Source organism: Octopus bimaculoides, chromosome 1 (assembly GCF_046866305.1).
Source record: "Octopus bimaculoides isolate indiv1 chromosome 1, ASM4686630v1, whole genome shotgun sequence".
NCBI classification, from domain to species: Eukaryota; Metazoa; Mollusca; class Cephalopoda; order Octopoda; family Octopodidae; genus Octopus; species Octopus bimaculoides.
This window is the reverse complement of record NC_142928.1, coordinates 193,619,283-193,640,648: the sequence shown is the minus strand read 5'-3', so window position 1 is coordinate 193,640,648 and position 21,366 is coordinate 193,619,283. Positions and strand designations below refer to the sequence as shown.

The 21,366-nt window shown below is 36.2% G+C and overlaps 2 protein-coding genes, 1 long non-coding RNA gene and 1 other non-coding gene across 5 annotated transcripts; 3 read left to right on the top strand and 1 right to left on the bottom strand.

Annotated features, from left to right (window-relative positions):
- The first annotated feature begins 1,712 nt into the window (after nucleotides 1–1,712).
- Nucleotides 1,713–7,892, top strand: LOC106871621 (bolA-like protein 3). Its single transcript, XM_014918189.3, has 4 exons — nucleotides 1,713–2,069; nucleotides 4,149–4,278; nucleotides 6,258–6,346; nucleotides 7,346–7,892. The coding sequence occupies exons 1-4, from the start codon at nucleotides 2,001–2,003 to the stop codon at nucleotides 7,439–7,441; spliced, it is 384 nt and encodes a 127-aa protein (XP_014773675.1). The 5' UTR covers nucleotides 1,713–2,000; the 3' UTR covers nucleotides 7,442–7,892.
- On the bottom strand, nucleotides 4,008–18,252 carry LOC149137918 (uncharacterized). Of its 2 annotated transcripts, none has more exons than XR_016244634.1 (2): nucleotides 18,156–18,252; nucleotides 4,008–6,938 (listed from the first exon to the last, which is right to left on the bottom strand). It is a non-coding gene; the product is annotated as an uncharacterized LOC149137918 (long non-coding RNA). The 2 variants fall into 2 exon arrangements; XR_016244633.1 differs by having other exon boundaries at nucleotides 4,008–6,708.
- Trnar-ucg (transfer RNA arginine (anticodon UCG)) lies at nucleotides 15,585–15,657 on the top strand. Its single transcript has one exon. It is a non-coding gene; the product is annotated as a tRNA-Arg (tRNA).
- On the top strand, nucleotides 17,069–19,731 carry LOC106871620 (DNA-directed RNA polymerase II subunit RPB7). Its single transcript, XM_014918188.3, has 2 exons — nucleotides 17,069–17,403; nucleotides 19,239–19,731. The coding sequence occupies exons 1-2, from the start codon at nucleotides 17,160–17,162 to the stop codon at nucleotides 19,511–19,513; spliced, it is 519 nt and encodes a 172-aa protein (XP_014773674.1). The 5' UTR covers nucleotides 17,069–17,159; the 3' UTR covers nucleotides 19,514–19,731.
- Nucleotides 19,732–21,366: the final 1,635 nt, after the last annotated feature.

Below are 21,366 nucleotides of genomic sequence, written 5' to 3'. Positions count from 1 at the left end.
TTTATATATATAGATAAGATGTATGTATGTATGTATGTATGTATGTAAGCATGTATGTATGTATGTCCAAAAAATGTGCACACCATAAGATTTTTGCACACACTATTAATACTTTTGTTACTATATTTTTATTGAGACACTCCATCTTTGTTTCTATTAATTTTGAAAATAACAAATAATTTAGTAAAATAACTTTGTCATTATTAAGCTGGTGTTTGGAATTAACTTGAATTTGGCACTTTAAAACAGAAAGTTTTTACCATAGAATCATGGTCAATGTCAGGTGGATTGACATCAAAAGGGTTCAAAAGTAGAGAGGAGAACATGTATCTCATTGCATATCTGTTGAGATTTTTTCATTTCTTGCCATTACAAGTGTAAAAGACAATTACTACATTTTTGATGAGGAATGTGATGACTTTTTAAACATTGTGAATACTTTTACCAACTACTAGTTGCTATTATGTCTCTCAGCTATGATTTATACAAGTGAATGCATGAAAATCAAAATAGGAATTCTGAAAGAACTATCTATAAAACTTCAAATGACTTTGAAGGCCCACCAGAATAAAATTGTAATCAAAGGGATCCATAGGTAAATAAAATTTTAAAAAACGCTTGAGAACCACTGAGTTAGAATATTTTTCTAGGTTATATTTTGCCAACATTAATTACATCTTAAGAGTTTTAAGTAATTTTAAAATCTCTGATAAAGGATGATCCAAAATGATTATGCACAACTTCTTATTAAACTAACAAATAACAAATGAAGTAATTACATTTAGTGGGCAGAATGATGGCAGGTTGGCTTACTATCTTTGTGTTAAGTTGTATAGAACTGAATACATTTTACTAGGTGCAGCAAAGTGCGAGTAGTGATACAATTCTATATATTACTAAATGTTTCATTGATACTGCTACGATTAAAGAAGCTTACAAAGATTCAACATAGAATTCTGAAGTAGATATCATAGAGCATCTAGCCTAACTTTGTTTATCCTTTCACAAACAATGACTTCTTTTTTTTTACATTTTTTAAGAGGCTTACTGAGAAGAGGAAAGAGAGCACCTACAACTCTTAATAGAGCCTCCTCGACTGTTGGGATGGATGAAGTTATCCTCTTACTATTGAAAATCTGATACAAAGCTTAAAACAGAGTGGACCAACAGCCAAGCGGTGGTATTCAACAGGGCGATGGATTAAGTCTCCCAAAGAAGGAATCCGGAATCGTAAAGGTCAGCTTCTATTGTGAAAAACCCAACCTCAAAAGAATGCCAATCATGACAATCCTGTCATTCTTCTAGAGTGGTATAGTCCCAACTACACGAATGATCAATGTCTTTTCCACCTTCAAGACAGTAAAGGGATATAACTGAATACTGCCATGATTTCTTCAAATGGCACCCGTAGTTTGCAATATACTGGGGAGTATAGAATCAATTAAATTAATCTGAGTACATTACTGGTACTTATTTTGTCGTCTCTAAATAGATGTAATGAAATATCGGTGACGTTTTAAACACAGAGACGTCATTGGACGAATGAATCGATACCACAAATCAAGAAGATAGATGTACAGATAACGATTTCTAATGGAAGCACAAGGCCACATATTTTGGCGAGAGGCTTCAGCAGATTACTTGACTGATACTGATTTTATCGCTACTTGAATGATTTGAACTCAAAAAGAAGTAAATACCACGAAATTATTTTATCCGAATCTGCACCGATTCCGTCATGTTTCGATAATGTGACAGCTTATTTTTCTGTTGTTACTTATCCCTAATTTAGCTCTGATCGAATAGAATTATAATCAAAGGTATTCCAGGCGTGACCATTTGTCTTTTTGAACATCAGGAACCACAGTTTTCAATTCTTTATTTACGACGATAAATAGTAATTTTAGAGAAATTTGGCTGCTATGTCTAACAGATGAGCAACCTCTTGAGATATTTTTTCTTGGGTTAACAAGTTTTTGGTGAACACCGATTTATCGTTGATGTTTCGTCAATTTCATTCTTCCAATATGTTTCCCAGAATTTCTCGATTGTTTTTCTCACCCATTCAGGTTAGAAATACTGTTTATTTATATATATATATATGATTAATTGTAAAAGAACGGCTAAAAATTTATTTTAAAGGATTAATTGATATTTTTAGTCACCGAAAAGCTGCTTTTTCATTTATATAATGCTTGACAAAAGTTTTTTTTTTGCGAGGAAAAAAAATGTGATCATTTCAATAGTTTATTTTTAGTTTAGCAATGAATGTAATTAGTAGCTCATTAAATATATTTAGCATTTCATTTATGAATTTATGTCAGAACAAGGAACATTGATTGGGAGACATATTTCAATATTTCGGAACTATAAATGCCCCTTATCTTATATATTTATAACATTTGATAAATATTTTATTGTGTTTGGGGAGAGTTATTCTGTTTTCAATAGTCGTTGAAGGGGTTGCAAGAAGCAACGGAAATTTTTAGAAAAAATAAATAAGTAAATAAGTGGAAGTCGATCCGGTGTGTGTGTTAATTAATTAGGCATTAAAACAAAATGACTCTCCTCAAACAATAAAATATGCATCAATTTACAAATTCATATAAAGAATCTTACAAACCAAATACAAAAACGAAATTTGATAAATAAATAAACAGGTTAATGTTTTTTATCGCATTGTGTTGTACCCTTTGTTATCTGGAACTCAGCCAAACTGAAGCAAGTGGAAGAAGGTCGAAATATTTTGACTTGTACATCTGAAGGTGATATTTTTTGGCAAGATTATCTAACGAAATTTCTCTTAGTTTGTATTGATGTTTTTGTATTTCATTTCATTAATTTCGTTTAAACGTGAATTTTTAAAAACCCTTTCCGGCATTTCTATTGTGGCCTTTTTTAAAAAAAATATCTGGGTCCAAATTTTTATGTTTTAAGCATTATTACATTGAGGATCTACAATATTTTTTTTTAATTAAAAATATTAAATCAGGAACTAAATATTAAATCAGCTGAAGCACTTTTATGTGGAGATATTCCATCCTCATGGGAAAAGAAATTAGTATAGAATCATGTTTGCACCCTCATTTTTTAGTATTCTTGTTTTTCATACAACGGGAATTATAAGTCACAAATAAGTACTTCAGTTTCTGTTTTATTATTCTCTCTTCGTCGTCCATTATATAACATCTACTTCTCATTTTTTATTAAGTCAACATTTTACCTCCAAAAGGAAACTGTGGGTCGACCAACTAGAAATAACAGCCAAATCTTCAAATCTTACCCTGCATTCTTAAAACACATTAGACAACCTAGTTCTAAAAATAGTTCTAAAAATAGGCAAGATGGTTTATAGCCGGAACACCTTTGGTTATAGCTCAGGTTCATCATGGATACTTGGAACTAAACAACAACTGCTATCACTTGTGTAAGCCAATTAGTCTGAGTTTGGTAATATGTCAGTAATTGGAGAATGTTGGTGTGTGATCTTCACTATCTGGCAGATCATGATGTTGATGGTAATTTAAATATGAGAGGTGCACATTTTCACGTGTGTATAGAAAGGAAAGGAAAGAGAGAGAGAGAGCTTATTTCTACTTTTTCTCTCATCTTTTAGTCAGAACTGAAGGCAGTGTTCATGATTCATAGCTCACTACAGTGCCTCTGGGACTGGTGGGAAGGAGGATAGTATTCACAAATTATGTACTGGGTCCAAATGCTTGCAACAAAGTGGATTCTTCTAAAGGCACACTGACCAATTAATGATGGTGAGAAATTCAGTCTACAATCCAAGCAGATCATGGTCTAATTTGAACTCATTACAAAGAGCTGCAACAAATACCAACATCAACTGCCCTGAATTGGTACTTTATTGTTACCTGCCAAAAGGATGAAAAGCAGAGTTGATCTCATTTAAGGCTGAAATACTTCCTGACCCCTTAGAAATCAGCTCTTTCAGGGTTAATATAGGTCATAGGAGGAATGTTCACCATAAAATAACACATTAATGGTATCAAGGTATAACATTTATTTTACATGTTAATAATACTCATAAAAACAACGATATGTTTAATATCAATGGTTGTGAAACACTTAGTAAAACTCTAGGCAGTATTTTGATAAATTCTTTGCTAAACATTCTTTTGTAGATTTTAAGAACTCCCCATTCCATAAGATATTTCTGTACCAAAACTTACACTGATGGTGAGAAAAGCATAATTAATATTCTCAAACAGAAGTTTCCAGTTGCTTCACAAATTGAAGTTGCTGACATATCAGGTGTGTTTCTTTCTTTTATGATAACTTAAAGTCTGTGGATATTAAAGACAACCTCATACCTAATAATCATACTTCTTTTCTAGCGCATTCTTCCCAGATGAAACTTTAATAGCTTATAAACAAAGGGGAAGATACAAAGATGATGATGATCACGAATTGTATTTTTGTCTTGATCCTCTGTAATTACTTACCTTTGGAAATTAGTGAGGGTTGGTAACAGAAAGGATATCCAGCCATTAAAAATCTGCCTCAACAAATTCCATTTGATCCATGCAAACATGGAAAAGTGGATGTTAAATAATGATGATGGAAATTAACTTATTTAAGATGCTCAAGCAGGAATAATATAGTTTTAGTTCTTAAAAATCTGCAGTGCACCTAGATGCCACTGCAATGCACTGTTTTAAGTACCACTGAAATAAACAACCACACAAATCGTGACAACAGTCGCAACTGTAAGTTACTGAGACCCCATAAGAAGAAACAAATGACTGTCCTGTGATTTCCTAGCTTTCATACTTTCTAAATGATGACTTTATTGTATTTATGTCAAATATTTTGACATATAAGCGCAGGCATGGCTGTGTGGTAAGGAGCTTGCTTCCCAACCACATGGTTCCAGCTTCAGTCTCACTGCATGGAACATTGGGCAGGTGTTGTCTACTATAGCCTCGGGCCAACCAAAGCCTTGTGAGTGGATTTAGTAGATGGAAACTGAAAGAAGCCTGTCTTATATATGTGTGTGTCTGTTTGTCCCCCTGCCATTGCTTGACAACCGATGTTGGTGTGTTTGCATCCCCGTAACTTAGTGGTTCAGCAGAAAAGTCTGATAGAATAAGACCAGGCTTACAAAGAATAAGTTCAGGAGTTGATTTCTTTGACTAAAAGATAGTGCTCCAGCATGGCACCAGTCAAATGACTGAAACAAGTAAAAGAATAGAAGAACCTATTGACATACTTTTTTATTGTATTTCCTTTAGTGCATGTGTACTGGCATGTGTGGTTGGTTAACAAGTATATGTTGCAACCATATGGTTTTGAGTTCAGTTCCACTGTGGTACATTAGGCAAGTGACTTCTGTAGTTCTGGGCCAACAAATACTTTGTGAGTAGAGTAGGTTAATGGAAACTGTGTGAAGCTTATTAGATGTGTGTGTGTGTGTGTGTGCATCTCTGTATTTGTCTCTCTCTACTTGGTAAGCTGCATGGTTTTCTTTGTGTTGCTGTAACTTAGTAGTTCGGCAAAAAAAGATCAATACAATAAGTGCCAGGCTTAAGATGAGTATTCTGGTAAATTTGATCAACTAAAAAAGTCTTCAGCATGTTGGCCAAGCATGGCCACAGTCCAGTAACTGAAACAAGCAAATGATTAAAAAAGAATAATAATATCATTGGTTAAAGGTTTCATAGCATTTACAAAGGCATAAGTAAGGGAGTGTCTGTGTAACATGGGCAGGACATATACCTATAAGATATTTCTGTTTGAAAGCACCAGTTCGTCAGTTTCCTTGCTTTTAACTCCAACATTATTCGGAAGGTGGCAAGCTGGTCAAAATGCTTAGCAGTATTTCGTCTGTCTTTATGTTCTGAGCTCAAATGTTGCTGGGAATGACTCTCTCTTTCATTCTTTTGGGGTTGATAAAATAAATATCAGTTGAACAATGGGATTGATGTAATTGACTAGCTCCCCCCATCCCCTTAAATTTCAGATCTTGTACCTATAGTAGAAAGGATTATTCAGAAAGTGGAATGTAGTCACATCTGGTCTGCCACTGTAACTTTTTATTACATAACTTTTTGTTCTTCTGCTGTATTATGAGATTATCTCCCTTTCATCTACTCCTGTCATTAATGTTTGTTGTTTGAACATAAGGTGGACAATGACAGAGCTCCTGTGTGGTCACTCCACCTGCTAGAAATAGTATTTAAAAGTGTTTAAATTTCCAGAAAGTTGTCATAACTAAATGATTTTTTTTTCAGGTGGTTGTGGTGCGATGTATGAAATTTTTATTGAAAGTGAAGACTTCCAAGGGAAAAATATGCTTACACAACACCGTATGGTAAATAAGGTAAAAGACATTGGAAATATTTTCTTTTATATACATACTATAAATGAATTTGACAAAGTTATTGACAATAATCACCATCCTTCTTTCTGAGTATTTCTCATTTTGTTTGTAGTTCTTTGTTTATGTTGATGGCTGAGAAGGTCACTTTTTGCATGGAATAATTGCCCACAGAGGTCACATCTGATAGTTGGTAGAAGTCTTGGTTAAAGTTAATAGTTCTTGAAGAGGTTAAAACCAACAGCGTTGAGGCTGTCATCGTACATTGCCTTAGAAGGGCATGTCATGTCAACCCAAACCTTGTACAGCAAACTCAGCAGTTGCAAGACATCATGTGGCTGTCCTATGCAATGCTGCAAAACCATCTGAAAGAGACAATGAAGAGCATCAACATTGTCAATAATCTTATGTTAATTAGTGATTGATTTGACAGTGTGTGTGGATGTAATGCATGTATACATATATAGCAATATGAAGGGCAACCAGCTGTAGAAACCATGCCAAAACTGACAATAAAGATGATAATTTACTGAGTTTTTTGTCTTTTTTGTTCCTCACTACTTTGTATTTCGATCACTGCATTTTCCAGCTATTCCTGAAGAGAGAGAAAGAGCAGGTTTTTACATTCACTGATATATTCACAACTCTTATTTACAATTGAAAATTATTACTAACATAGGGACAAGAAGAATGAGTGTATATTATTTGCTGTACACGTGCAATCATGGCAGTGTGGTTGAGAAGCTTGCTTCCCAACTATGCACTCTTAGGTTCAGTTCTATTGCACAGCACCTTGGGCATATGTCTTAGTGTAGTCCCAGGTTGACCAAAGCCTTGTGAATGTATTTGGTAGATGGAAATTGGAAAAAGCCTATTATGTGTGTGTGTGTGTGTTCTTCATAGAAAGTTAGTAAATTAGAAATTGAGAGAAAATTCTTAGAGTTTCCATACAGTGTAATGATTGTTTTCTACTTTTTATTTATTCTTTTTTCTTTTTTTTAGGCTTTGGCAGATGAAATAAAAGACATGCATGGTTTACGTATCAGTACACAAGCTCCTGCTATCTCAGAATCTAATATACCTAGCAAAAAGCATTAAATATTTAAAAACAAAACATTTGTTTTATCAAAAATTATATCCAGTCTGGTAGTAATGAGAAGAGAAATGGTGCTAAGAGAATTAGCACACAGAAATGGACAAAAAACAAATGCAAAGAGTTGCTGAAGATTTCTCCATTGTTTAGATGTAAATAGATAATGGTGATGATTAATATGTGCAGCAAATTTTTTGATGTGTTGGTGTAGTATTAAGTCAATATACAATAGAGTCTGCAGTATTAAGTTCACATACAACTGAATCTGCATTCCAGGTTTGATTCTGTGTAGGAATCTGTTTTTGGAACAAATTGCCTTGGGAAAAGTATGAATGTAACAAAATTCCAATTTCTTCTGTATAAATCTTGATTTGCAATATTTATAAGTGATATTTAATATTAAAAAATATCTAAAAATTATTTTAAGAAATTTTTAATAAAATGATGTATTTATTTCTTTAATTGTTGTTGTGGAAGACAAGATCTGCTGAGATTGAGTATGTTGAATGACTATGAACAATCTACAGATCCATACTTTTGTCTAGATCAGTGGTTCTCAACTATTTTTTAAACTATGCCCCCTTCCCCCGGTTCCTGTTTTATTTTGTGGACCCCCAAGCCATTGAATGTTTAAAGAAGCCTATTGTACTTTTATAATTAAATATTATCAAAAATTGTATGAAGAAATCAAAATATTTGGTGTATTGTAGAAGTATAACCAATGAATTTTAACAGCAAAATCTTATATGCCCCTCCCTCTCCGGGCCATAAAGACCCTGGTTGAGACTCGCTAATCTAGATGTTAACCACAGTAATATGGATTTTTTGTTTTAAGAAACAACTCTTTTGAAAACCAATCTTATATCCTTAGCTATCCAGAAATCAGGTGGGATTCATCAGTTGCTGCCATCATCATTTTAATGTCCACTTTTCCATGCTTGTGTGGATGAGATATGTTTCCATGGAAGATTGCAAACAAATGGCACTGCTTGTATGATAATGATATTTGACTAATTAAATCACCTTTCTCTTGACAAGAATACCTGACGGACTGATAGTTCTTGAAATATCATGTGACAGTCAACAATAGATTTTTGGAAAAATTTAATTTAATGCAGGATGAATTGGGGAGCTGGCAGAATTGTTAGCATGCCAGCCAAAATGCGCAGTGGTATTTCGTCCATCCTTACATTCTGAGTTCAAATTCTACTGAGTCCAATGTCACCTTTCATCCTTTTGAGGTTGATAAAATAAGTACCAGTTGAGCACTGGGGTCAGTGTATCATTATCATCATCATTTAACGTTCGTCTTCCATGCTAGCATGGGAAGGATGGTACCACAAGAACCGGCCAGGCCAAAACCTGCACCAGACTTCTGTGACTGTTTTGGCAGGATTTTTATAGCTGGATGTCCTTCCTAACACCAGTCACTCAGCAGATTGGATTTAGTGCTTTTTATGTGGCACAAGCACATGCAAGGTCAGTTTTGGCAAGGTTTTTACAGCTAGATGCCCTTCCAAACACCAACCACTTTACAGTGTGGATTGGGTGCTTTTAAGTGGCACCTGCATTGGTAGGGTCACCAAGTACTCGCAAGACAAAAAAAAATCGACTTAAATGCTGATAGGTAAGAGTATATGGAAGTGTGCATGGGGTGGATAAAGATAGAGTTTGTTGAGGTAGTTTCTCTGCAATTAGATCTCCTTGTCACCAACCAAGAGTGGCTGTGGTAAGTAGCTTGCTTACCAACCACATGGTTCTGGGTTCAGTCCTACTGCATATCACCTTGGGCAAGTGTCTTCTACTATAGCCTCGGGCCAACCAAAGCCTTGTGAGTGGATTTGGTAGATGGAAACTGAAAGAATCCATCATATATCATCGCTGTCGTTTAACATCCGCTTTCCATGCTGGCATAGGTTGGATGGTTTAACTGAGGGCTGGCAAGCCAGAAGGCTGCACCTGGCTCCAATCCAATCTGGCAAAGTTTTTACAGCTGGATGCCCTTCCTAACACCAACCACTCCGAGAGTGTAGTGGGTGCTTTTTACATGCCATCAGCATGAGGGCCAGTCAGGCAGTACTGGCAACGGCCACACTCAAATGGTGTTTTTTACGTGCCACCTGCACAGGAGCCAGTCCAGTGGCACTGGCAACAACCTCACTTGAATATTTTTTAACGTGCTACCGGCACAAGTGCCAGTAAGGCAACGCTGGTAACGATCATGCTCAAATGGTGCATTTTATGTGCCACTGGCACGGAAGCCAGTTAGCTGCTTGTTTTATAACCAGATACCTTTCCTTTTGTTAACCTGTATCTGTTTTTCAAGTAAAGGAATTTTTATTTCACACATTTGAAGGTAAAAATCAGTGGATGATTTGTTTTTTGCAAACATCTGCACAATACACATATGTATATGTACATGTATGTATGTGTGTGTGTATGTGTATATATATTGCCAATGTTCTGCTTCATGAGGACCAGAGACTTGAAGTGTTTCGTATTGCAAAACAGTGTGTGAGAGAATCATGGTATCATAGGAGAGAAATGTGTCCACATAGATGATGACTCACTTGCATTTAATGATGCTATATTTTCTGGTAAGACAGCAGCAGGAGAAATTCCTAGTCAAAGATAAACCTCTGTACTTGGCTTTTGTTGACGGGGTCCCCTGATCCCTTATCTGTTGGTCAATGTGGAAACTAAGGATAGTTGAGTGCTTGGTGAGAGCTGTACAAGCCATGTGCAGGGATGCTGTCAGTAAGGTGAGTATAGTGAAGAATTTAAGGTAGAAGTAGGGGTTCACCAAGGATCAGTCCTCAGCCTCCTCTTATTCATAGTCCTCCAGGCAATAACAGAAATTCAAGACAGGCTGCCCTGGGAGCTCTTCTATGCTGATGACCTTGCTCTAATAGCTGAGTCACTACCAGAACTAGAGAGAAGTTTCAGGTGTAGAAGCAAAGTCTATAATCAAAGAGTTTAAGAGTTAGCCTAGCAAAAAACCAAAGTCGTAGGAAGGCAGACAAATCACAAATCCCTTCAGGTAGATGGCCCTGCTCGATCTGTAGAAGGCAAAGGTAGAAACTCGTAAGATGTACCCAGTGTAAGCTATGGACACATCAGAGGTGCAGCAGTATCAAAGGAAGGATAACTGGGAAGATAGTGTTTGTGTGAGGCAATAAACACCAAAGATGCCAGTGTTGCATAACTGGCTCATTTAAAAGTACCCTTCAATCATCAGGCAATGTACTGTACTTATGAAGACTTATTGAACCAAGTGAAATCAGTCATGGCCAATGCCAGTGCTGCCTGACTGGCACATAAAAAGCACCATTTGAGCGTGGCCGATGCCAATGCTGCTTGACTGGCACCTGTGCTGGTGGAACGTAAAAAGCACTATTTGAGTGTGGTTGATGCCAGTACTGCCTGACTGGCACGTAAAAGGCACCATTCGAGCTTGGTCATTGCTAGTGCCAGTGGCATGTAAAAGGTGTCCACTACACTCTTGGAGTGGTTGGTGTTAGGAAGGGCATCCAGCTGTAGAAACACTGCTCAATCAGATTGGAGTCTGGTGCAGCCTCCTGGCTTGCCAGTCCTCAGTCAAATGATCAAATCCATGCCAGTATGGAAAGCAGACATTAAACGATGATGTTGATATTAAAGTTAGATAATGCCAGGTTATGGGATTACCTTAGGTTTCCCGTCACGTCCATAAAGGGCTTAGCTTTATGGCCAATCGTCAGATTCCATTTGCTAGAGAGGCCTTTAGCCAACAAGTTTTAGGATCTGATGATATGCCATAAAGCTAATCCCTTTATGGACATGAAACCTAAGGTAATCCCATAAACCAGCCTTATCTAATTTTATTATATACTGCTCTATAACTTAGAGTGTGCTTCTTTTTTGGATATATGTTTACGGACTATATATATATATATATATATATATATATATATATGACAGACTTGCTGCAGTTTCTGATAGCCAAATCCACTCATAAGGCTTTGGTTCACCTGAGGCTGCAGCAGAAGCCACTTCTCCAAGGTACCATTATATGGCATTGAATCCTTGCAAACACCATTGGAGGATTATGTGGACCACCTTGTCATGTGACCTCTCAGCATTGCTCTTAAGGACAAGTCCAACTTCCTTTCCAGTCTAATCAACTCCTTTAAGAGCAAGATATGCATAGTAAGTAAGTGTATTTTCAATGCCATCCACTCCAATATCAGAAGGGTCAAGGAATTGATTCAGTGCTGCAGTAATGAACTAGTTACATGGTATCAAGAATAAAGCAGCTTTTGATTTCACCCAGGTTAATATCATGGATTTCTACCTTTCAATATAAAAATCCATTCTCATTACCCTAGATTTTGGTAGACAATTCATTAGTAGTAGCAACCCTGATATCTGGTTTCATGATGAATCCTACTCGGTAAAAATGAAAGGTAACCTGGGGAACTATGATGGGAGCTGAGGTTAGTGACTTCCATCATCCTAAATACCCTAAGAAAACATACAGACCCTATAGTTTGACCATGTATAGAGATGAGGGTCTGGCAATCTCAAATATTATGAATGGCCACACCATAGATAAACTCAAGAATTCAGCCAAACTATTAATGTTGAGTTCCTGAATGTATCCCTAAACCTCAAGACAGGCAAGTACTACTCTGTTATAATGTAGATCCTTGTCCACTTGTATGTTACTGTTAGCACTGTAATATTCTTGTCACCATTATTATGTTGTGGTGGTATTCCATGTCTTATTATCCTAGACTCATCTATCGTGCTATCACTAATAGCTCCACAAGACAATGATTTTGAAATGTCTACCTTGATGGTAACTCGAACTCATATATATCACGTAACTGACACTGACTCCAATTGAAGACTAACACAATGATTCTACTTCTACTGACCTACAATGACTGACTGTCTGACTTTTGACTCTATAGTGGCTGCTTCATACCACTTTGTCATGTGGGGAGAGAAGAACTATTTTCACTACAACATACCCTTATAGAAAGCTCAATGAGGTAACTCTTTATATTCATAGACTCCCCACCTGAACACCTGCTGTAATTAGAAACTTAGTAACAGGCATCAAAAGAGGAATCTATCAAGGAACAGAATGAGCAACAGGGCAGCCCTTGAGCAAGACTCAAGCCAGTAGTGGCTTTATCAATAAATTAAGTGAATAATGAAGGATCTCTTCCATTCCATATCTGAAGAGAGAAAGAGGAAAGTAATTTGACTCAATACTCCATTCAATCAAGAGGTTTCAATTTGTGTAGCTAGAAGCTTCCTGATGCTAATTAAAAAGCATTTCCCAAGCACCCATAGATATGAGCTATTTAATTTACAAAACTCAAGGTTAGTTACTCATGCTTAGATAATTTGCTTCCAACATTGCATGGTTCAAGACACAAATAAACAGCCACATGGTCTCCATCCTACACTTCAATCTGTAAGTATTGAGATCCTACTAAGTGCCCACTAGGGCCTTTCAAGTGCTTTTGTCTGAAGAACACTCTCACATCATTTGATGACATCACAAGACATTTACAGGCATGACAGCCAATGATTTTGAATGGAATATACACACAAACACATGCACTCTTTCAGGTGTAGGAACCATGAAAACTTCACCTCTCTGTTCCACTTCATCTGGAGAATCTGGGACCATCAAAACAACTTCCCCAACATCACATGGAGCATCCTTGATAAAGTCTCTCCTTGTTTACCTGGAGTTTGTGATTGCCTACTCTGCCTCCACAAGAAACTGCACCAACTCTTCCAGCCTGTAGTATCTACCAATAGTTGCCACCAGAAATATGCTCTGTTAATGAACTTCAGGCCTTCATCTAACCGAAATATACCACCCCAGGCCTAGCTATGCTCCACACAATGGCTGGAAATACAATACCTGTTGCCCATAGAGATTATAGCCTACTCAGGTTGGTTACACGAACTCATTTGTAACCTGACACCATTAAATGGGATACCCTCCACATGATAACTGTTATCACTAAAATACAGAATAATTACTAATTGATGCCAAAATCTTGCCTCATCTTCATGTCCAGGATTGAATGTAAAGTGCTGATGCTACTGAATATATTCTTGCCAAATGTCTCCTTACTAAAGGACAGGTTTGAGATTCTTCTGAAGCTTTTTACTAGGTTATCAAAAACTGAAGTGGGGTGAAAGACTATGTGCATGTAGGTGAGTTTTTCATTAGACATACTGAAGGGCCTCTATGAATCATTACCAAATTCTAATATCATGTCTAAAAAGTTAAGTTTGGATGATGCCCTTGTTTAGATTGGCTCCACTGGCACCCTTTGGTATAGCCAGCATAACGTTTATGTACAAGCCAAAGATAGTAGAGGGGAATTTCTTATTTAAAGCATTTAATACTTATGAAATTGCAGTTCTTTGTGCTGCTGTTTCTTTGACATTTTCATGTCAAACAAACTGTGTGGGTCCAATAGCTTGACTGGACTGACCTTTTATCAGAAGAGGGTCTTCCTTGCATACATAATGACCCCTTTAGCACTATCAGTTATTTCAGTGTAAACCCTACAAAAAACCTAAGGCCTTTTATTAACAATTTATATATATTGATAGATAAAAGTTCACAATATAAAATTGAGTGGATCTTACTTTGCCCTTATTGCAGACACCATTGAAACATGGCCTGACCTCGCCAGTGTTATGCCTTAGTCCAAGGTCCCAAAAGTTTCTGACATTGTTATAGATATTCTGCAAAGTTGTTTTGAAACCCTCTTTAAGCATAGTTACAAAACGAATGAGAAATTGACATAAAGGAACAAATTATACACACATAAACAAAACAAAACAAAAAAAAAAAACCCTCGGTATTACAAGCAGAGGCAAGACTCTACGGTTAAGCTTGCTTTGCAACCATTTAGCTTTGGTTTCAGTCCCCACAGTTGGCACCTTAGACAACAATCTTCGACTAAGGCTCTAGACTAACTAATGTCTTGTAAGTGAATTTGGTAAACGAAAACTGGAACTACGTCGTGTGTGTGTGTGACTTTGTTGTCCCACCCTGGCTTGATAACCGGTGTTGGTTTTACGTCACCGTAACTAGCAGTTCAGAAAAAGAGAGCGATAAAATAAGTACCAGACTTTAAAAAAATAAGAACGGGTGTCGCAGTCCAGTGACGGAAACAGTTAAAAGATATGTTTATGGGTCAGTGGCGTTGTTGGATTTTGGCCATCTACTTCCTTACATATATCTTCGATTACAGCGGAAACGTATAAGTGGCTGCCCTGTCCGGTCGGTACACCCCACGTTACACAAATGTTACAGATAAAATCGATCTTCGATTTAGCCGAGTCGATCGATCTACGTTTAAAAATTAGAAGTCAGCTTTGCGATGTTTGTGGGTGAAATCATTGCGATCAGCTACTGTCTTTCCCCTATTGTTTATATTTGACCTTATTGCTATATCTTTAGCTTCTGGGCTTATGTTACAAGCCCATGGTTTTGCTCTCATGTAAATTCTGCTTTTTCACTAAATAATAGTCTATATAAAGTATCTTATACAAATTCTTAACTTTCTCAGAGATCAAGACAGTCTTCAATTATTTTTAATTCTGTTAATGTCAAATTATATATAAATTACAAATCAGCACACATATATATGCTGTGCGAGAGGAAATAATAGCAATTTTTAAGGTTTAACAAATCAAACAAATTACTAAGGGAAGTTTCTCCCATGTTCGTATTTGCGTTCTATAATGAAATCTCGCGGGAATCTCGGAAAGCTACCGAACGATCGGAATTATGTAGAATTATTTCAAAACAGAAGAGAAATAAATTAATAATCGTAAATATACTCTAATTAATAAAAGTTACAACTTCATTTTTATTTCCAATGCATTTTAAAAATGCTGAACAACACCTGATAAATCGTTACGGAAAAATCTTATATGAACAAAATAGAAAGCTATTTAGGTCAGTATTTGGCATAAATAAGATGATTTCGTGCGAAATGACAGCATATTATGTGACTCTCAGGAAACAACAAAAAAATTTACGAAACAATTAAAAATAAGGGCAAAAAAATTCATTTTCTATAATATATTAGTAATAATTTCCGCAGTCTTTGACAGGGTGGCCGCGTGGCCTAATGGATAAGGCGTCTGACTTCGAATCAGAAGATTGCGAGTTCGAGTCTCGTCGTGGTCGCAGCTCTTTTTGTTCTTTTTTGCTTCAGTTATTTTATTTGTCACATATACTTAAAAATGAAGTATTCTGTTCGTAATCATTATCCATCCTATGTATATGTGTGTGCCTTTAAAATCTCTATATGATCTATGTCTAATAATTAGATAAATATTCTATTATAATTCGGATATAATAATGGTAGATCAAATTTACAGCCTAACTCAGAATACAGAAATGACAAGCTACGGATAAACGGTACCGACGAATTTTTCTACAATTCATCTACAGCAATTTATTTACGGATACAATTCATCTACAACCAAACACACGCACACATACAACTACACATACATATGCATACAACCACATAGATAAATTGTTGGAGACGAGTTCACCCGGATAAACATTTGAAAGGAAACGATCTGTCACTATGATATTTGTAGGGTCTCATAGGGTCTTGCTTTTCATCCTTTCGAGGTGTCGATAAGTTAAGTACCAGTGAAATACTGGGGTCGATGTAATCGACTAGTCCCCTCCCACAAGAAATCCTGGCCTTGTGCCTTTTTTAGAAAGGACTATTATTATTATTTTTTACGCCCGTTTTCCACGCTGGCATAGGTTGGACGGTTCAACAGGTTGTAAAGACACACCTTGCTCTAATGTTTCAAATTTGGTATGGTTTCTATTTTACAGAGCGTGCTTGGTGTTTTTTTTTTTCGTGGCATAAGCAGGAGTTAGGTCGTTTTGCAGATCGCAGGGTGTGGAAAAGTAGATTTTAAAGTATGATGGAAGAAATCATCATCGTCATCATCGTTTAACGCCCGCTTTCCATGCTGGCATGGGTTTGACTGAGGACTGGTAAGCCAGGAGGCTGCACCAGGCTCCAATCTGATCTGGACAGGTTTCTACAACTGGATGCCCTTCCTAACTCCAACCACTTCGAGAGTGTAGTGGGTGCTTTTTACGTGCCACGGCACGGGCTAGTCAGACGGCACTGGCATCGATTACGCTAAGATGATTTTGAAAGGAGTTAAATGTTGGTAGAGGAATAATGGAGGAAGCAGGTCGAAGAGGAAAACGAACGGTAATGTCATGGATCATAATTATTGAAGGATTGATGACAAAGTGATGACAAAGGTATCTAGTAATGGGGTGGATCAATTAGGCAAATTTAACCTCTGTAGGATTTAACTCAGAAAGTAAAGAGTTTGCACAAATACTGCAAATGTTTTATGCCAAAACATACTAAGACATCAACAAAAGTTGCGCCAAACAGAGATTACATATGAACGAATAGGGAGAACAAGAGAGTTGTGGCTATGCTTTTTTTTTCTAAAGAAATGGAAAGCATGAGAATCAAAATCAGGTCAAGGATTCAAGACCGGTATAGAGACGGAAGCACAAAGAATGAAACGTTTAGCTCAAATCTATTCAGAGTCAGCACGCACATTTTTGTGACGTACATAGCATATTTATACAACAGCGGGATTTTCTCCATTTGATTTATTAACTTACCTCGCAGAATGTTTTACCATGTGTCATTAGAACACGAAATTCTACTTCATCCTCGATACTTTGGCCCCAATCTACTAAACATTGTACGAAAGAAATTATTTACAGAAGTGGAAGGAACCTGTACAGGGAAATATGGATTTGTTATTGCTGTCACATCGATCGATAACATTGGTGCAGGACTGATTCAACCCAGTAGAGGTTTTGTTGTTTATCCTGTTAAATACAAAGCGATCGTCTTCAGACCATTTAAAGGTAGTTTGGTATATTCACTATAATTTCTATCGTATTATTTCTAATGGAAGTTTGATATTATTTGTTTAAATAGAAATGCATTTAATTATATGTTTAAACAGATTTATATGAATTAACACTGAAGGCTTCCTTGTGATATCATCATAAATATAATGGGTATTTATTATCAATTCAATTCACACCTACTGCTAAAAAAAACTTTTAAGAACGAGAAATAGCTAGAAGCCATCTGCACAGCCGCTCGGCCTACGAAAAACAATAGCTACATTCACTCAAATCACACTGGACAGTAGTCCTAGATATACAAATCGCACCTCCTTGAAAAATCCTTTTTGTTTTGAAAATAATTTACCAAAAATTTTTTGGATTACTACGTTTTAACTGTCGGAGATTAGGAATATGCAAAAAAAGTTCTTTTTAAGGTAATTTTTCAGATCACCCGCACGATCTTCACTAGGTTGTTAGGGTTTGGTATACACCATCTTATGAGAAACAAATCATATGTTTAATAATTAATGTTATAAAGTTTAATAAAGGGCTTAAGTTTCACGCCTCCCCCAATTTCGAATTTTTCATTTATTTACATTAGACGGATATGTGTTCTCATTTTGTTTGTTGTTACCACAACGTTTCGGCTGATTTACTCTCCAGCCTTCAATCAGGTGTCCTGGTAGAATTTTGGGTAATCTTCAAGTTTAGTGGGGTAAAAAAAGTAAATAAAAGTATTCAAGGGAAATAACTGAACGACTTACCAGTATTATCCGTTTTCTTCTAGCTGTTTATAGATAAATCACACCCTAACCCTAACGTCAATCAAATCACGTGTGTGATTTATTTATAAACAGAGATGTACGGAGAATACTGGTAAGACGTTCAGTTACTTCCCTTGAATATTTTAATTTTTTTTTTTACCCACCTAAACTTGAAGATTACCGAATTTTGAACCCATTCCTTGGTTCTCGTTCCTTAGGTATTTTTGGCATAACTACAGATTCCTGCCCCTCCCCCGAATTTGGATGATCATAACTTTCAGAAAAATGGATATTTTTTAATGAAAGTTTTTACGAATATGTGTTATATCATGTAGATTCCGAATACCCAAAACTTTTGTGAGAAAGTGTTTTAGGAGGGGGTGGGGTGTTGAATTTCGGAAAATTCACCGGCGTCCACTTCAATTCGTCTTAACTTTCAAGAAATAGATATTTTTTAACGAAATTTTCTACAAATATACCTCGGACTATGTAGATTCCGAGAACATAGGAATTTTGGTAGAAAACAATTGGGGTGGGGTGGGGGGTTACTTTTGAGGACCGTTCCCACTCGGGGGTGTTTCGGAACAAGTCGTCCATATTTATCGTTTTCCCACTGTTGTCTTATGGATAGATTTGACTACAACAACAGACTGGTGCCCCTCAACTGTTTCCTCATAATTTTCAGAAAAATGTGTATTTTTCTCACATGAAATTTTGCAGGAATACATTTTCATGGGTTTAGATTACAACCATGTTGATAAAATTTAGAAGAAAATTTTAGTGGGTTGAAGAATCAGATTGTTCTTTTTCTCATCCACCCTGATTTTGTTACCTTTGTTGCCACCAATCCTCATAATAGCACTTAGTGCATAAAAGCACACACAGGTTGTAGCAGACGAGAATCGTCTGTCATAGTCGTCAGAATTCCATTACTAAACTAAACATCTAGGTTATACATTATTGTAAATTTATTCAGAATATTTTATACATTTAAAATATATTGTAATCTTTTCAAACCATAATTAGAAAAATTTTAAATTTAATAATTCTTTCTTTTTCTTTTTTCTCTCCCATCACATTTAGGAGAGGTGTTTGATGCAGTTGTAACCCAAGTGAACAAAGTTGGCTTATTTACTGATATTGGACCTTTGTCATGTTTTATCTCCCGACATTCTATTCCTGCTGATATGGAATTTGATCCTAATTCAAATCCGCACTGTTATAAAACCAAAGATGAAGATGTTGTTATCCAACAGGAAGATGAAATACGTATCAAAATTGTTGGTACCAGAGTAGATGCAAAAGATATTTTTGCTATTGGAACACTTATGGACGATTTCCTTGGTTTAGTTAGTTAAATGTAACAACCAAGACTATTTAAGAATCAGACACTACAAAACTATGCCATTTCTTCATGTCTTTTTTACTCCATCTTGACTGCATTATTTTGATTTCAAACACTTTGTTATGAAATCTCAAATCTTGACTGCATTATTTTGATTTCAAACACTTTGTTATGAAATCTCAAATCATATTTTATAATTCAAAAATACATTAAATTAAATTATCCAGGTTACCTTTTTTTTTTAATATTATTTGAAAGAAATATCAATTGCATTCATTTTAATATGTTATTGTTTCTGTATTCAGTTATACTTTTAATGTATGTGTGTGTGTTTATCACATGATAATTGTAAATGAGTGTCACTGTCATACAACCAGTGTCATTCATTTCCAATATTCTGTGGAAACATATCTGGTTATGGGGAAATATTAGCTTGCTTGGTGACAGGAAGAACGTCTGACTGTAAAAAAATCTGCCTCTGCCTAACCCATGCAAACATGGAAAAGTAGACATTAAACTGATGATGATTTATGCTCTCTCTCTCTCTCTCTCCCACACACATACAATCAAACAAATGTTTGTATTCCATGAATTAAACCGTTTAACAGGATCTGACAAGTCAGAAGACTATGTCTAGCTTGAATGTTTGCTTTGGTATGGTTTCTATGGTTGGATCCCTTTCTTTAAGCCAACCACTTGGCAGAGTGCTGCTTGGGTCTCTGAATAACTTGCAAGATAAAGGGAAAGAAGAAGACTCCTCACTTGAGTGGGTTGAAGTAGAAGGGGAGATTGCTATGTAGCATGTAAGGCTAAGATCCTCATTGACTGACTGGGGTTACAGTAGAGAGGGAGGTAGTTTTATGCAAAGTGGTGACAAGTTAGTCTATGAAGGAAGGGACTGGGACAGGTTTCTTGCTGTTGAGGAGATACATGGCTGCTCACATTATACAAGAGTGGGTGAGAGTAATCTGTAGAGCTGGAAAGAGGGCTGAAGATGGTGGTGACGAGGTGTCAGGGTGGGCCCTGGGGAGCAGAACAGGAAGTGTGGTTGGTTAGAGGTAACAAGTGTGTGTGTGTATATATATATATATATATATATATATATATATATATATATATATATATATATATGTGTGTGTATGTATGTATGTAGAGGCATAAGCATGGCTTGGGAACTGAGAAGAGATAAAAGAAATTGATCAACAGGTAAGGGTTTGCCAGAGTGGGCTGAGAGCTTTTTATGTGGCACCAACACAGGCGAGGTCAGTTTTGGTATGGTTTTTACAGCTGGATGTCCTTCCAATTGCCAACCACTTTACAGTGTGGACTGGATGCTTTTTAAGTTGCTCCTGCACTGGCAGGGTCACCAAGTAACTTTGCAAGGCAAGAAATCTTTGAGAGATGAGGGTGCATTGGAGGAGGTGATCTTATGTCAGATGATAAAAGGTTAGAGTGTGACTGAGAGACAGAAACATGTTTTGCTGTAGAGGAGGTACATGGTTACCTAGAGAGAGAGAGTTAACGAGAAAGAGGTGTGTTGGTGTAAAGGTTACCTAGCCAGAGGTAAGAGCAAGAGAAGGAGGGAGAGAGAGTGATAAAAAATGAGGGCAGAAATGAGTTACACACATATCTATATATATATATATATATATATATATATATATATATATATATAATTTTTCAAAGTAAACTCTGCAATCGTTACCAATATAGCATAAGATTTCACCTCAAAGAATCATTAATTAGATTCCTTAAGGATCGTTCTCCTTGTTTATATATCCAAAAGTTTCAAATTTATACATTTAAAAAAGAGAGATTTAACACCGGAGTTTATATATCCACGTTTTCATTCAATGTAAACATTTC